General features: G+C 41.4%; 1 protein-coding gene across 2 annotated transcripts; it reads left to right on the forward strand.

Moving 5' to 3' along the window:
- The first annotated feature begins 1,889 nt into the window (after positions 1–1,889).
- LOC117248039 (L-threonine ammonia-lyase) lies at positions 1,890–17,348 on the forward strand. Of its 2 annotated transcripts, none has more exons than XM_033612759.2 (11): positions 1,890–2,155; positions 6,653–6,980; positions 7,206–7,322; positions 8,168–8,409; positions 10,498–10,663; positions 12,576–12,675; positions 12,845–12,920; positions 13,256–13,381; positions 13,715–13,882; positions 14,014–14,071; positions 16,719–17,348. In XM_033612759.2, exons 1-11 carry the CDS (start codon positions 2,040–2,042, stop codon positions 16,815–16,817), a joined length of 1,596 nt encoding a protein of 531 aa, XP_033468650.2. In that variant the 5' UTR covers positions 1,890–2,039; the 3' UTR covers positions 16,818–17,348. The 2 variants fall into 2 exon arrangements, with proteins under 2 accessions (XP_033468650.2, XP_078016964.1); XM_078160838.1 differs by lacking the exon at positions 1,890–2,155 and adding an exon at positions 2,196–2,686.
- The last annotated feature ends 554 nt before the right edge of the window (positions 17,349–17,902 follow it).

Genomic DNA, 17,902 nt, shown 5'->3' on the forward strand with positions numbered 1-17,902 from the left:
ACCGCCACCACATAATTTAACACATTACGTGCCACCACCACGTACTGAGGTCATGGTCTTTTCATGTATTTCTAAGACATTGCTTTGCTCTAAGCTTTGCATGCTTGAAATAAAGTGTAGGTTGTATGATGTGTGCAAGGGCAAAGTGTTTATACTACATGGCCACAGTCAAAGGTGGGGCAAAAATCATGCTGTCATTGTAGCAGAATCATACAAATGGGAATAACAATCCACACTTCCATGCAATCTCTGCTCGAAGGCTTTCACAGTGCTGCACTCACTTGTACAGCACATTTTAGACTCAACTTAAAAAAAAATCAAAAAAGACTTGCAACTCAACATGGATTTGAACCCCAATGACTCATGACTTTACTCTGACTTGAGCCTTTTGACTTGAAAATACTTGATACCTACCCTCAAGCCCAAATATTAAAAAATATGGTACTTAAGCATGTGCCATTAATCAATTAATTTCCCTTCATTTCCTGAATCTGTTAACGTTAATGCTATTCATTCCTATCAAGTCAACACTTAATGCTCCAGATCCAGTTTGTTTGAATCAATCAGAGAGCAGCCAATCAAGTTGCAGGAGAGAACCATGAAGAACTGATGTTGCGTTACTGAGGCTAATGCTTAACTAATGTTAAAGGCTAAGTAACTTTTTTAACAAACTTGTTTTAACAAATACAAAATTTAAAAAGCACTCAGGATTTTTTTAAATTCAAACTATTACGTATTATTCATGATGTAACATTTGGTGAAGAGCACATTATGACTTGTTTAGGACTCGAAACTCAAGTTTAGGATTTGGGACTTGTCAGCCTTGACTTGGGACTTGAGTGCAAATACTTGAGACTTAGTTATGACTTGAAAAACAATGACAGATACTGTTAGTAATATAAACATAATCAATGCTGTGACATATAAACCTCTTAATTTCCCTTTCTGTGACTGACACTTTACCGGACACTATCCGCGTTATGCTGAGTGTGTAAGCTCCACCCATCTCACACTCAATTCATTACGCGCTGATTTACCTGCAAATACAGTTTGAGCCATGTCTGCTAAAGGGATTATCTCTGATTATAAACATTCCTGTGGTGATCTGAGTTGGGGCACACTCATTATCTGGAGAGGCCGTCCAGTGAACGCTGGCACCCCTCTCGCTTCTCAGTTCCGATTCGAGGGACACTTTGTACATCAGATCAGAGCTGAATAGGATCTGGACTGCCTGCTGAGTGCTGGCAGCAGCCAATTTACCTCTTCTCCTCTTTCCTTAAAGTCTCTGTTATCTGTCTGGCTGGCAGTCTCTCTCTCTGCAGTTATACATGTACTGTTTATCCAGGGAAGCCTTGCTCTTCTGCAGCAACATCCTGCTTCAGTTTTCTTTCAGATGCAAGCACTGACATCTGACAGCTTGACAGGAAACTGTCTACTGTTGCCCTCTATGTACCTCATAGAGAGCAGTTTGAGGTAATGCGCAGTACACCTGGATTCTTGACATGGAAAATAGAGATATGAGAGTTTCTTATGGCTCCATTTTACTATTTTTTCCAGGTACAATTATCTCCTCAGTTCTCTCGGAACACACCTGCATCTCTACCTCTTCAGGCACCCACCACCCACTTTCTTTTATTTCTGATCCCCCATCCGTAGTTGTCTCCTCTGTGTGGTTGAGCCTCTAGATCACTGCTCCCTAGATAAATCTTAAGTCTACATCTATCTCCTTAGACTGTCTGATTAGCACTACGTCATAGAATGGGGTGGTAATCCCGGTCTGGGCCCAGGAATAGAGCCCTGGGAGGGGCCAGGCCAGTGGAGAGACGCTGCAGAGCCACCATGCATGTGTACCTGGGTAATCCCTTCTTAAATAGCCCCTGGGTAGGGAAAGAGGGAGGGAGCTGGGACAGGGGACGTTACAACGTGGGAGCAGCTCCAGTCAGTGTCCTCTTATCCCTCGGAGACACCACAGCAGGAGGAGGAGAGGGATTCAGATACAGAGACTTGTTGGACATTAGAAGGACAGTGCTTCGACCAGGATGAACTTTGCTGCCCAGTTATTCTACTCGAGCTACTTGAGCGAGCGACTTGAGCGTTTGTACTCACCCAGGCCTGCACTGAAAGACAGCGAGGAGAATGACCCCTTCTGGCAGAGGTGGGAAATTACAACAGGTAGTCCCCTGGATCCTCCAGACCCCTTCCCTAACCAGGTCAGCCCCGTAGTGACAGATTCACCCTCTGCCCAGAGTTTGGATATACCTTTCCCTTCAGTTATTTCCATTCCTCCTCCTGATCCGCTTTATCTGCAGCATGCCCTGACAAACACACCCTCAAATCTCCAAACTCTTCCTCTGCCGCCTCCTCCTCACCTTAATCACAAAAGGAAATCAACACAGCCACCTACTTGTCTTCCAAATCCATGTTTGGCTCCTGTGATCCCCAAATCAAGGATCCACAAACTCTCCTCAAGCAATCATTCTCTTCAGACTGTTCCCCCCAAACCTTCTCCTACTCCATTCAAGTCCCCAGTACAAATGGCTTCCTCCTCTTCAATCTCCCCATCTTCTCCTGCCTCCTCTTCCTCAGCCCCTGCTCCTTATAGAGAAAAACTATTCCCAACCTTCCAAGTCCTGGTAGACTTGCTCCTTCGCTTGGTCCTCTACCTTATTCTCCTCTTCATCCCCAGGTAATTCTCACAGATTTAGAGAAAGACAGAGAGAAATCAAATGGGATCAAAGATGCTGACTGTTAACAAATCCTTTAAGTACAGCAATGCTTTATGTAATATATAAATGACATCACATCTAGAATCTTAGCCAACATGGAACACCATTAGTTTCAGGATTTAATGCATCAGATCGATTTCAGACAGACATGTCTTTAATCATGAAACACAAATGAAAGAAATCCAACTTTCAAGTACTTTGGCGTGAGTATCTGAACCTTCTGGGGCTACAACTAGAAACCAAAACAAAGAATCCAAGGAAGTTGTTGAACCTGGGCCTGATTGACAGAAAGATGCAGAATTGCACTTACAACAATGCAACATCAACAATCAGGGTCATACAGTGCTAGGAGACATTTTCTCCTCCCAAGTGAACATTGTTCCAGTAGGAAAAGGAAGCTGTACAGCAGCCAGTTAGGGCATTTAGTCATTAAAGGGACATTAGGAAGCTGAGATAGTGCAATGATGAAAGCCTGGTGGGCTGAAATGTCTCCTTCACTTTTTGCTTTGTCCTTACATTTCATATTTTTGTACCAATTTGAAATAAAAGAACCTATTCTTACCATCTCAGCTCTTCATCTCCTTTGAGGAGGCTTTTTGAGGCTTGATTCTGGCTGCCGTGTTGCTCTTTTCCCCCTTTGATGTTGTTTTTGAACTCTGCTTTTGAACCAAAGCACCCTGATCACAGGTGCAGCCTCGGACTTTTCTATTCACAGTCATGTTAAGAGCGCACTGTGTGCTTTAATAATGGACTGAAAGTGACTGGCAAGTGGGGCAGAGGTAGGTAATGGACCCTGGGGATGAGGTGAAAGGTCACCATATTGTTTATTGAAGATCATTGTGATATAAATAGACCGGGATGTTCTCTGCAGAGTGCTGGCAGACTCAGAAGGTTGTTTGGGAGAACTGCTCCACCTGGTGGCCTCAGGGTATTTTAACACACTAAAAGGTCACACTTTTTTTTTTTTTTTTAACTTTTCTTCAGTTACCCAGCTCTACCTGGACTCATGACTCACCAAACACCTAACAAACAACTGTATACTCAAACTGTGGTGTGAACTCCACTGGCATGGCTTTACTGCTCAACCTTATTCAAACTTGGCTATTAACCATTTGTGATCTGCTTAATTGGCTAAGTGACAGGGTTAATCTCTAAAGGGTGTAATCCTATTATTATGTTTATACTGTGTAAAGGGCCTCCTGATTAACTACGTGGTTAGAGAAACGTCCAAAATCGAGTCTGAAGTCTAATCCAGTTTTATGCAATTTGTGAAATGAAAGTAGAGTCAGTAGATTTAGGAAGAAATCTAAATGAGTTGTACTGTTTGATTATATTTAATGCCCATTTACTGAGGTGTTATAAATCAAACTGCCCTGCCTTTGGCCCTAAATTGACACTTTAATCGTTTGTGCGTCTTCTAAAAAGAAGAGCTGAATGACCCAGTGAATCATAAGTTGATTTATAGACATAATCTGTCACAGTGAGTGGAAGCTGGGTTGACATGAAAGGTGAATCAATTCATCTTAGGCTCTGTTTGTATGGGGCTACTATTACCTGGGGACCGGTAATACTTTGTAATATTTGCATCTGTGATCCTCATCTTGTTCGAACCTGCTATGTTAGTAATTTGTCTAGAAAAAAATTCCACCACAAATTATCTGCTGTACCAAATTGGCATCTTGGTGATTTGGGGCTTTTTTGCAAGGTTTTTTCTTTTCTCCACGCCTTTTGTCTGCCTCTTGTCTGTTAGAAAGTTATGGAGGCTGCTCTAGCAGTTATAAATGAAAGTTTTGACAGCGCTTTCATGGCAAATTTAGGAAGCCCATCTTGCTACACAGCATGGAGACCCACCATACAAAGCAATTAAACTAGTGTCTCTTTGCACGCCCGAGGCCTCTTTCTCTTCTGAATAGACATTCCTGTTGTTGATTAGGAAGGGGATGTTGCACAGACTCTTGACACTTTTCAAGTAAAGCCATACTCGCACAGGACTAGTATTACCAGGGGACCTTATATGATTTAGTAATTACCCCCCATGTCTCTGTTTCATGTGGCACATTAGCACAGTATAAGCTAAGTCTGTATTTTACCAGAATTTACTGACATTATCCCTCGGATATGATGCACACAGCCATTAGTAAATCTACACGATACAGAAACATTACACAGCAATGCTAGTAGTGATATACAGTTTGAACCTTCTTTTATCTTTCATTTTTAAAAAAAATGTGGGTTAAACAAACAGAACAGATTCTGCCACACATTGTCACGATTTCCATCTCATCATTTTCAGAGATTTCGCACTTCTGATGGATTTGAGCTTGCTCTTTCTGCAAATAGGTCTCCATGCTGTGTAGCGAGATGAGCCTCCTGCACCTGTTGTCAAAACTTTCATTTATAATAACCATCAAAGCCTCTATAATTCATGACTGAGAAAGAGGCTGAAAAGAGGCACAGAGAAATCAAAAAAATCTAAATACCAGCCCAAATCACAGGGATGCCAGTTCTCGAGACTAATATACTCACATTTGGTGAAATGTAGCAGGTAATTTTATAGAATTTTTACATGACTAATTGCAAACATGGCAGAGTCGCATGGAATTAAGATCACAGGTGACCTACACAATTATCACAAAATACAACAGGTCCCCCTGTAATACTAGTCTGTGCAAATAGGGCTTTAAACTGAGGGAATGGGGGTATGTGTGTGTGGGTAAATTCACGTACACTACCTTCATGCCAGGGTCTGTTTGATTTTAGTTGAATTAGTTCAGAATTTTTTTCCAAAAAATGTCACTTACACCCAATCTCAAATGTTAATAATCTAGTGGCTCTAACAGTGATGTCAGAATCATAGTTTCAGTGTGTAATGTGAACTTGGTGAATAAAGTATATGTAGTGGGTATGCAAGTTAACCAAGGTTTCCTGTAGTTCTAAAACTGTATACTGATGACACCAGATGTTATCATTAACCTGTTTCCTTAGGAAATAATTTCAGTGATACTGGCTGCTGGAGGCCAAACATAGATATCAATACTGTCTATGTTTGGCTATTTACCAAGAGAGAATCTCATTTATAAATTTACAGACACAAACTCTGGTTGACAGTGCGCTTTCTCTTTCATCCTACCCTGCCTAAGGTCTATTATTACATCAATGTTTCTATTCCCACAGTACACTTTAAGTCACCAAATTTCTGTGAGTGAGAATGACATTACTGGAAGTTCAATATCTCTAAAATTATGGGTTCTAATTTGGTTTTTACCCTGATCTCATTTACTGGAGTTTTTCCCAATAGACCCTCTACTTGATGATGTTGATTTGGTTTAAAATCCAATACTGTAAATGCTCTCAGTACAAAAACACTGAGGATCAGAGAGCTTACATTCTCAAACTTTAGTCATTTCTGCTGAATCGAGTCTCTGCTCACTGCAAAGCAAATATAGTTTGTACATTGCTGCCAAATGAAGCATACTAGATTTCTTGCTGTTCTTCCTAAATTTCATTAATCAACGGTTTCCATTCCTACAGTTAGAGTTAGAGCTGAAAGCATGAATTGATTAGTAAAGTCTTCTAGTGTTGCATTCATGTGTTTTGAGGTTTCAACTTCATGGCTTGGAGCTGGCTGCTTAAAAACAACCCTTGAAATTCAAGGAGTTATCAAAGTCACTTCATTCTTTTGTTTGATTGTCGATCATCTGGGTTTGATTTCTGACTTGTTAAAGTGGCCCATGCATAGGTCTGACAAAATAAAACTACATGTCATTATAATATGAGATTTAAGTAGAAAAGGACTCACGCGTTACTTCCTACCTAGTCTAATCTGTGTGGTCAATCATTTTGCAGAAGTACACATCTGTTCTCTTTAATGCATGATAATCAATTTGAAAATTAACTATATTGCTGTCTGTTGTCTCCTTTCCCAGAGAGGAGCTGTGTCTGGGCCCCTGTCAGCCTGGCAGCTCTTACAAATCTGGCCCCATCAGTAACGGCACTGCATGCCGCAGACCCACCCTCATTGAACCAGAGCGGCTGAAGGACTTTGGTGAGGAGGACCTTCTCAATGGGGACGTGAAGGTATATGACACCAAGGTGGTGGGGGGTCCTGAGATCATGCTCATGGAGCCCCCCAAAACCAGACGCGTCAGCGAGTTCAGGATCCTCCCCAGACCTCTTATCCAGTATCTCCGCTTTGAGGACATCAGTGCCGCGGCCTTCAGGATCCAGTCAGGGATACAGAAGACACCCTGCACGGTATGCTAACATAGCATGACCTTAGAAAGTGTGAAGTGATGTGGTGGGAAAATAAAGTGGGGGGTCCAAAAATGTTTGAATGTCTCAGTAACCAGTAATTGGCAGTACACATCCTCTACATATTCAGATACTATGCTCAGAAGCCAACCTACGGTACACTTCAGTTCATTCATAACATCAAACACAGAGTTGCTGTTAAACTGCTGCTTCTTCTTTTGTGTGCAGTACTCCAGACTGTCCAAACAGTACGGTATGGAGATCTACCTGAAGAAGGAGCACCTGCACTACACAGGCTCTGTGAAGGAGAGAGGAGTCCTGTACCTGCTCACCTGCCTCACACAGGTTAGATCATGCAGGGAGAGAGAGAGGGAGGGAGGAAGATCCCTTCCTGTCCGTCAGGCCACAGCTAGTGTGACCTACTATGTATGTGTTCGTGCAGACACACATGTGTTAACTGACCATTACTGACCAGTAGTGACGGAAATAGTCTGAGTGCAGCTTTAATGGACAGTGGCTTAGCAGTATGTCCCTTTGCAGGTGTACAGCTACTCTATGTCTATGAGGCAGTGAGTCTGATTTCTCTTCTGAGTTTCAATCATTGTCAGCAGTGTGAATGAACGACCAGCAAAGCTTCTCTTCTGAGTTTCTTAGGTTTAAGCTATTTTAAGTTTCTGGCGAGGACAAGTGGTGATGGATTGAGTACACTGATGGAAAAATGACTTCCAACGTCTTTATCCTCCTCAGCAAAGCCATGCAAAGATCTTCTTTGTGACAGGAAGCATCAGGGATTATGGGAATTGTGGTCTACATTTTGGGAAGCACTGTCTTAAAGAGAGGCTAGCCTATATCAGGTGGTGTCAATTTTATTACATATGCATGTTTCATGTAGCAGATTTTAGGCCAGAAATCAACCTAATCAACGAAGTGCTTGTGTGGTTATGCAACATATGTGTTTACTCTTAAGCTTTTTAAAGGAATAGTTAGCCATTTGGGGAAATTTCTTATCACTTTTTATTGGAGAGTTAGATGGGAAGATTGATACCATTCTCATATGTCAGTTAAATATAAGGTTAGCTTAGCTTAGCATAAAGACTGGAAACGGCGGAAACAGCCTGGCTTTGTCTATAGATGTTTGTTCACTTTACATATTTATGATATATGTCAAGCATGTGTTTTCATCCCTTCAGGCGCAGCAGAGGAAGGGTGTGATCGTGGCCACTGACTGTAACTTCTCCATGGCCGTGGCTCACCATGCAGTGGAGCTGAGGATCCCTGTGTTTGTCATCATGCCGTCATGCTGCTCCTCGCCTCGCCTCAGGATCTACAGAGACTACGGCGCTATGGTCATCTCCTACGGCAGCACCGGCCAAGACTCCCAGAACCACGCCCGCCATCTGGCCACAGAAAACGGATACCTCTACTTGGAAGAGTTAGTCCCACTAATACTCATTTTAACATGTCACTGTGGTGTTAAAACTGGCAGTTTGACTTATCAGCGCAGGAAAAGCACAGGTGAAACTGGTATTATTGACTATGGCCCTGCTTCCAGCCAGAGAGACACTATGCACAACACAAGGACTTCGGTAAATGTCATTAATGTTATTAATTACATCCATGATTTTCCTGTAATGATGTTCCAAAATGTAGAGTAGGGGTGTCTGTACTGAGTTCACCTCCTTGCAAGGTGCATGGAGAGAATCTTAAAGAGTCAGAACTCCACCAACGTTATTGTGAGACTGACACACTGGTACAGCCTGAAACAGGTTAGTCATACAAGGTCTTATAATATAACCAAAATTCCTGCTGTGAATGTCTGTTCTTTTGTCCCAGCTGGAGAGTTACTGCACACTGTGAACACTAGACAGCAGACAGTGGGAGCCATTTCATGTGTTTGGGAAATGAAACTTCACTGATATTACACAGCCAGTTTACAGGTCTTGGAGAATACCACTCTCCAACCTGCATATGTGCAAAATAAAGTAGTTTAAAGCCTTCTGTCTCTCCAGAATGAGCCAGGCAAATCAGATCAATTGCCTAAAGTGATGTCATGTGAGTAAGTAAGCCTACCAGACCTCTGCAGCACGCTCTTCATCTCTGCTTGAGGCTAGTAGGGCATTAGCATAACACACCAGAATCTCCAACTGAACAGTGGGCAATTGAGTTGCATTGTGCGTAATGTACGTGCCTGGCTCTGATTACAGACTGTATAAAAGAGGTGGACGTAGCATCCAGGTCTGAAAAGTGAAACCAATGCTGAAGGGTGTGACTCCACTGGTTGCAAAAAGCATTCAGATTGTATAGAATTCTATAAGAAAATGAGCCTACTTCTCACTTGATTTATTACCTTGGTAAACATTTTCCTCATGAGTTTATGATCTCAATCACTAGTTTTAAGTTTTCTTCAATACAGCATTATGTTCATTTTTAAATCATGGTTCTATCTAGAGTGAAATAGATGATAAATCAGGGTATACTTTAAGGCGTGGCTACCTTGTGATTGACAGTGTGCTACCACTGCATCCTGTCAGTCAGGATAGAGGCATAGCGATGTGTATCCATGGCACCGGTTCTAAAAATAATGATAATAATAACACATTATACTCTAAGATGCTGTATAGAGAGCAACAACAGCAAAAATAAATAAATAAGAAATAAGAGTAAGGAGGAGTCTCTGATGTCTTTAGGGAGTGAGCTCCAGTGGGTGAGAGCAGCAATGGAAAAAGTCCTGTGCCCCCAGGTGCGGTGGTTAGTCCTGGCGGCAGGGCAGGAGGTTTGCACCAGCAGACCTGAGAGTGCGGGAGGGAATGTGCTGGTGGAGGAGCTCAGACAGGTGGTGGAGAGCTTTGAAAATGACGATGAGGAGTTTGAAGTGGATATGCCGGGGGATGGGGAGCCAGTGGAGGTTATGAAGGATGGGGTGATGTGATCATGGATGCAGGAGTGTGTGAGAAGACAAGCAGCCGAGTTCTGGATATACTGTAGTGTCTTGAGTATTTGGCTGACAAACTGTAGAGCAGACTTTTGCAGTATTTAGATAGCTGTGAACATGTGTTTGGGTGTTGTCTTTGAACTTTGACACTTTCAACAGTGTTTTCACTTGATGAAAATTAATTGTCAGGTTGCTGGTATAGGTGGGCATGCATAGTGTCCTCGAGTTCCCAGTCAGATCACCCTTTGCTTCTCTACAGCTCTGTCCTCCAATCCAAGTATGGTCACTTCTGGTTCCAAAAAGACAAAATGGCAACGACCAAAACGCCAAACTCAAGGTTTCAAAAAGACATCCACAAGTTGGTGGGTGACATCAAAGTGGCCACGTCCACATATTTTATACAGTCTATGGTTCTGACAAGGAAGAATTTGTAACTTTTTTTCTGTTGAAATAAAGTCTGCTATCTCTGTGCACAGTGCAGAGAAACACAGACAAGAATGGCATACCTTCTGAAACCTATGAAGTCAGGACACTGTGGAGGCCTTCACTAAATGCACTCTTTCTTTCTTGCTGTTTTCTTTTGCACAGAGATGAAAGTGCAGCGTACCTGGCAGGACTGGGCACTGTTGGCATGGAGATCTATGAGCAAGTGCCCAAACTCGATGCAGTGGTTATTCCTGCAGCTGGACAGTATGGTCTACTGGCTGGCACAGCTGCAGCCATCAAACACCTCGACTCACGAATTCTCGTCATAGTAAGTAAATGTTTAGAATTAGACTTCAGTGATTAAAGGAATATTCAGAATTTATGAACAGCCGTCGCAGCCTCTATCTCACCCCAGCACTACTCTTAGTGCTGTTTCTGAAATTGAGGTCACATTTTCCATAAACTCTTACTTCTTATTGCAAAGATAAGTCCCCCTCCTACATCTCCCTGCTGTATTTCTTATTCTGCTTGGATTTCCTTAACGCGATAAATGTATTTGAAGTGTTTCCCTTGTTCCACTATCTGCCCTCAGCTGAAACTCTGACAGCTTTAACTCTGTTTACACTCGAGGAACAGAACAGCCCTGTCCTTCTATTTTCAATCCTACAGAAATATCCCTGTGTATGAGGAAGCAATCAATCAAATGTACTGCCAAGTTTATCCCAGTAGTGAGCATTAGAAAATGCAACATGGAGGCTGATTAAGGCTGCCAATCATCCGCTCCTGTTTTCAGTCTAGTAGTCATACAATTTTTACCAGCCATGACAGCGTCGCGACAGCTGGCATTGTTCTCAGCTTGTGAGTTTGTGTGTGTGTTTGTTATCATGGTGAAATTTGGTCCTAGTGGCACTTATTGTAGCGGGAACTGCAACAGAAGCTGTTTTGAGTATTTTGACAGGTGTTTATATGTCTGTCTGTCTGTCTGTCTGGGTCTGTGGAGAGATTTTTATCAATGCAATAATGTTGTAACTGAGCAAGATGCAGTTGTGTAACTTAACTGGTTTGTAGTTAAAGGTTTGTAGTGTAAGTAAAATTATGGCCAAATTTGGAGATGGGTGTGTTCCAAACAAGGAGGTTAGAAGCAGGGGGGTAGGAAGAAGGAAAGGGGCCATTGCCTCTCCTCTTTATGCCCATGGCTGACATTCGCTTTAAGTTGTGGATTGCTGTATCACAAGACAGTCTCTTGTTTTATTTTGAAATGCAATCTGACCAGGTATGCAAAATTTCTGCACTAAATGCGAAGGTGCCAACAATAGGTGGCCAAGGAATAATAGAGAATAATTGGAGGCCTCCCTGTGGTGTTTTTAAACTTGAGGAGGTTTGTTCTCAGTAAATGTTTTGTTCCTTACAATCGATGTACTCCTTCAAATTACAGCTATATATTTGTCTTTATAAGGAAAAGGATAACCAGCATCTGAGAACAAAGATTCACCTAACATGTATAGATACATAACACATTAAAACAAGATTGTTGTCGAGCCTAAAATGTTGACTGTACCAGTATAAGTCTATGCACATCAGATAATTGATAATATTAATTGTAACATAAGAAACCAAAGTCTAACAGTATGCAACTTCTTAACTCTGCATATTGACATAGTTTTAAACTAGCCAATACTCTTCAACAGCATAAAAGAACTCTTGAAATTCAGGTTTTTTGATTTGGTGTGCCACCATAAATTTTCCGGGGCCATCACTGACAACATGTTCCACGTGAATTCAAGAGAAAATGTTTAAGTGGATTGGTCAATTAGTCCACAATCAGACTGAATATCTCAACAACTGTTGGATGAATGACCATGACATTTGGTACACACATTTACATCTCCTCAGGATGAATTGTAATAACTTTGGTGATCCTCTAACTTTTTATATAATGCCATCATCAGCTCAATTTTTTTTCCCCCAGTACTTTGGTTTATAGCCAAATATCTGCAAAACTAATGAGATTCCAACCAGCCTCAGCTGTACTTTGTGTTTAGTGCTCATTCGAAAAAAAAATAATGCTAACATGCTGCACTAAAATGGAGAACATTGGAAAACATTATACCTTATGTTAACCATTAGCATGCTAAAACTGTTTGTTTATGTTACCATTTGGCGCAAAGCACCTTTGTGTTGTACAGCCTCACAGAGCTGCTAGCATGGCTGAAGACTCATGGAATGGATTTTTTCAACAGGGCATTGAACCAGAAAGTTTCCCTCTGCTGCTACAATCTCTGAAAACAGACGGTCCAATCAAAGACATGCACAGCAACCCCAATAAGAAACTCTATGGAGGTAAATAAACATTAGCATATATTAGTTGGCTCTGGTTCCAGATATGTAGCACAGAATTGTAACCTAAACGTCGTCATTATCTGCACAGTTTTCTATTAGAGGCTCGTATGGCTTTTTGATTCCTCTCCAGCAGTAATTGAACATATGTTGATCTTCTGTCTCTTCTCAGATCTTATGGAGCGTTCGCTGGGTGTTAACACCTTCCAGCTGGCAAAGAAACTAGTAGATAAAGTCATCACTGTCAGGTACTGCACCTACATAGCATATTTACACTTTTAAGCTTCATTTGAGAGGTTTTATTCAGACATTAGATACTCACTGTGTGCAAAATACGGCCTACGTGTTAAAATTCAGATTAGATTTTACTGTTATGAGCCGTCATTACATTTCGCCATTTGAAATATTGACTGGCTGGAAATTCAGAATTTGAATGCATTTAATTTAATGCAGAAATTGATTATTTTGGATGAAATCTTTTCACAGCGAACCTAACTGTAAAAAGTAATGAACTGTGGAAAATCCTCTTTGTGGTTACTGATTGTGCTGAAACTTTCTTTCTGTCATTTCCTCTGCCTCAAAGTGAGGAGGACTCTCTGGTGGCGATGCTGCGGTTTCAGGAGTTTGAACGCTCCACTGTGGACACAGAGGGAGCCATGGGACTGGCTGCCATCTTGGCCGGACAACTACCGGAACTGAGAGGCAAAAAGTGGGTCAGACTTGTTAATATTGTTGAACCTGACTGAGGCCTACTGGGAAATTCTCTGACAGAAGTCAGAAACAGAGAGCAGCATTCATTTACTGCTTTTAATAGGTGAACACCTTGTAAGTGAAGCTCTCCTCTTCATGTTTATATAGGAACCATGTGTGTATGAGGCCTAAAAACCTTCGTATCATATTGAATATAGTTCTGACTGAGGCCTGAGGTATTTTTCTTCATGCCTGAGAAGCGACGTTTTGGCAATACAGTGATTTCATCAGAGCTAATCCTTTTGGCTGCGAATAAAACAAAGCTCTTTCTCTCTGTGTGTCTGTGCTGCAGGGTTGCTGTGGTGGTGAGCAGCGCTAACATGGAGCTGGAGCTGGTGAGGCAGTGTGTAGACCGAGCCCTGGTGTTGGATGATCGGGTCAGTAAGTTTGCTGTGCAGCTGGGAGAATGGCCAGGAGACATGGCTAAGCTGCTGGACGTCCTGTCCAGAGAGGACGTCAGGTAGGGGTCAACAGCCGACCATTTAAAGATCTTTTACTCTGTCGTTTCATGCTGAGGTCCAATCTGTTTCATGTTTAATGCTCCTTGATGCCGCCTTTAATTCTTTGCTCTCTCTGTCTTTTTCCTCCCAGGTTGTTGGACGTCTGCCATCGGAGACAAAGTGACAAGTCAGACCTCTTCAAGGCGAAGGTAGGCGACTAATCTCTCCTCCTCACCTCATTCTTCTTCCTCCTCCTCTGCAATCCGCTCATCTACTTTTCCGTCACTGCCATGGAACTATGGCTTTGAGTTGGCAGGAAAAAAATTGTGTGACTCAGAGAGACAAAAATAAAAATAAAGTAAAATAAGGATATATTAATGCTCTTTTCTCTGGAATGTGTATCCAAGAAAAGCCTATGCTTACACTGCAAGAAATATCTCATAAAGTTGTAATTAATGGCTTTGTTAATAATTTTTAAAAAGTCATAGATAAGTTACAGTCCATCAAAAAACAGCACATTTTGGGTTGCCAGGTAGTAAAAAATCCCTGACTTACTGGAGCTGGATCTGAAAAAAGGCTGCAAATGATATGGACCGAAATCCATTTATCAGCATTTTACATCTGCATATTTTATGGTTCAATATAACATTTATAAATGCTGAGTCGATGGCCTACTTGAAAGTGAACCCATGAGAATTAATAATGGATTACCAATATTCATAAGTGCATTAATGCCCAATAGAAAACATAAACACCATCAAAAAATTACTACTATTACTGAAGACATTAGTTACAGTTCATAACACCTTTATAAAAGGTATAGTATTGTAGTTCATTATACCAAAACATCTGAATAATTTTGCCTTGAATAAGGTCTAAAAGCAAGAAAACTATAGGGCCGCTACGGAGTCACTTCCCTCTGCCGCCCTTGCGTTTCTACACAGAACTCAGAATGGCAGCATAATGCTGTTCCAGTGTGTGATTTTAAGGCCCAGACACCAAACCAAGAGACCAAACCAACTTTTCAAAGATGATGTTGAAAGAACAGAGCATCTTTACCGTGCACCAATGAATAGTAACACAAACCATCACAAAATTTTTCTGCTAAAGAGCATGTGGCTAAAGAATAATAATCTTACCTTGTGTAATAAGTGTGTTTTGGTCTCACTCCCTCTTGATTTAGCTCTTTGTTTACTTTCCTCACTTCTGTTTCTCTTCTCGTGCACTGAGCTGAACTGCCAATCAGTGTATTCCTTTTACAGACAGGCTCCACCGCTGATTCAACATGCTGAATCAGCTGACGGGCCGACTAGCACTGACTAGGGCCAATGGCGTGGGACATACCGCACCAATGAGGCCGGCAGACACTCACCAACAGCCCAATTTTAGACAGCACTGTGGAAGCAAAAAAGGCCTGACAGGTGTAACATGTAACACAACAGCATCTGCCTCTATTTTGACATATTACATACGTGTCGGCAGTCCTTCAAAAAGTAACAACAATATAACATAGTAATAAAAATGATCTACACTCTCTGCTCAGAGGGTAAGGAGCTCCTGAACCGCATTGTTTTCCCAATTCGCGGACATTTTCGGCCACTGTCCTTTCTCTAACTGCTACCAGCTGCTTTTTAAGTATTCTGGGGGTGGGTTGCATACATAATATGTTGTCAAAACATCACACCTGTGCTACGCATGATCCTGTCTTGCCAGCTGTCCTATTTACACGGGTGCTGTTACTTCCTCTGCTGCCACCTTAAAAGCGAGACAACTGTGTCCCCTCATTCCGCAATTACCTTATACACAGAACAGTGAGGCAGCATAACGGTGTGAAATTCCAGCCTTGAAGAGGCAGTGTACAAGGAACAATTGTTACAGCCTTACTTGACCAGTGGCCATATGTTGGGTTATGTTAGCTAGTGTTAGCAATCAATTGATACAGACTTGCTGTCTAACTGGCAGAGTCCATTTGCAGACATTATGACTCCACCTGTGCTACTGTAAAGGTTTAGCATCAGCATTTTAGCTTTGACCTCTGTTGAATGATACAAACTTTGTAATTTAGCATGATACAGATGCTGTTTGCTACCATTTTAGCAATACCATTACCAGTATTGGTCTTTTCTTTAATAGGTATGTGATTTTCAAAATAATTGTCATTTTAAAAAAAGAGAGAGAAAAAAAAGGCATATAATACATATCGGCCATTAATAATGAATTCATATTTATTTATTGCTGCTGTGTAGCACTGTCCTGTTACAAACAGTGCAGTGTGCAGCTACACACTAGGCTCCAATGTCATACAGTAGGTTTTTGCAGTCATGTGACATGAGACAGCTAAATGTGTAAGGGCTGTTTTGACACAAAAATTATACAAAAGTACTGAAAATGTTCAGAAGTGATGCAGCCACCCATGTTTTGTATCTACTGGTATTTTTCAAAGGAACTTATACTAAATGAATAGTCTCACTTTAAATTCTTGTTTTACTCAAACAAATGAAAAAAAAGCTGTGGCTGGAGAGGGATGAACTCCAATGAAAAGAATAACGATTCATTAATCTTCTTGAACCAATTGTTTGTCTCTTGATACGAGAATTGCCTTGCTCTATCTTGCTTTAAAAAAAAGTTAATGAAACTGTTCAATTGCTTTGGAAAGAGGCTGAATTGTCTCATCATTTCCTGGCTCTTCATTATAGCCTCTGCAGTCTACTCTGACAAATTGCCACCATGCTGTTAATTTACCAGCCGTGTCAAAAGGTGAAAGGTGTTGCATAATTAACCGGCAACCCGCTCACTGCCCTGATTCTGCTGTGTGTGATGTCAGAGGGCTGACTGTATGCGGTTGTGTGTTGACAGGTGGAGTGTGTGGTGGAAACCAGAGATAAGACACAGAGCGCTCAGCTGCGCAAGACGCTGAGTGAGCGCTACCCCTCAATATGCTGGCTGGACCGGTGATCACAACATCAACACAAACTATATTCACACTAGACAACCAAGAAAAACCAATAAAGGAAACGACACATTCATAACATGTGCAAATACATCCTGTGACATACACTACTATGATATATGAACTCTGTTATAGGAATCTAATTAAGACAATGGCTGTTATGCAAACCTAAGTGTATACAGAAAAGCCTTGAGATTATATAGCTTATACTATTCATTGTACAACCATTATGTATGCTGCTATTGTTCTTTAATCATGGCACCCTCTAATTACAGAATAGTGGCTGGGCTGCACTCAGAGGATGAATGTAGTTCTTATAGTTTAATCACAGAGCATGAATCATGCACTGTAGCCACTGTAGATGTAGGCTTATTCCTCTAGTGAGCAAGTACACTGTATACACCTCCTTTAACCACCTGCATAAAAGATGTATTTTTCAATCCATATTATTTTTAAACTGTTGTATATATTTCTGTGTTTCTACTGTCCACGATGGTAGAGTCAAATCCAATAAATGTTCTCCAAATAAAAATGGATTCATTCTATAACTTGTGCTGATGGTTTCTGCCTGGGGGTGGAGTAGAGAAAAAAAGAGTATCTATTTCATCAAATCCTTTCCTCCACTTGTTTCTCTCGATGGTTGGTGTAATTTCTCAAGAGTAAAAGTGAAGCAGGATGTGAAAGTGAGATGTTTCTACGCCACCCATTCCTGATTAATGTCTGGAGACAGCTCAAGTGGAGACTGGGCTGTTTAAGACGGGCTAATGCTCTTAAGTTCATAAGCAGAGGACATCATGACCCTGAGCGACTACTTCAGCCTCATTTGGACAACGTCACACTGTTTACCTGCTTGTCAGGTTGATTCAAACATGACTTCAAATGAATGCTAATGTCGCTCTGTGTCTGCTGGATGTATAAATGCCATTTAGCAACATGTTTAGCATTTACTAGCATACCTGCCATATCAGCATAAAAGGTATAACAGGTTGTTCCTGTTGGTCCTGACTCAAACGGCCAAACATCAGTTGACGCAGGTTTGAGTCAGATGCCCAGGAATTTCTGAAATACATGGTGTTTTTGTGTTTTTAAT

The sequence above is a fragment of the Epinephelus lanceolatus genome, chromosome 17 (genome assembly GCF_041903045.1).
Source record: "Epinephelus lanceolatus isolate andai-2023 chromosome 17, ASM4190304v1, whole genome shotgun sequence".
NCBI lineage: Eukaryota > Metazoa > Chordata > Actinopteri > Perciformes > Serranidae > Epinephelus > Epinephelus lanceolatus.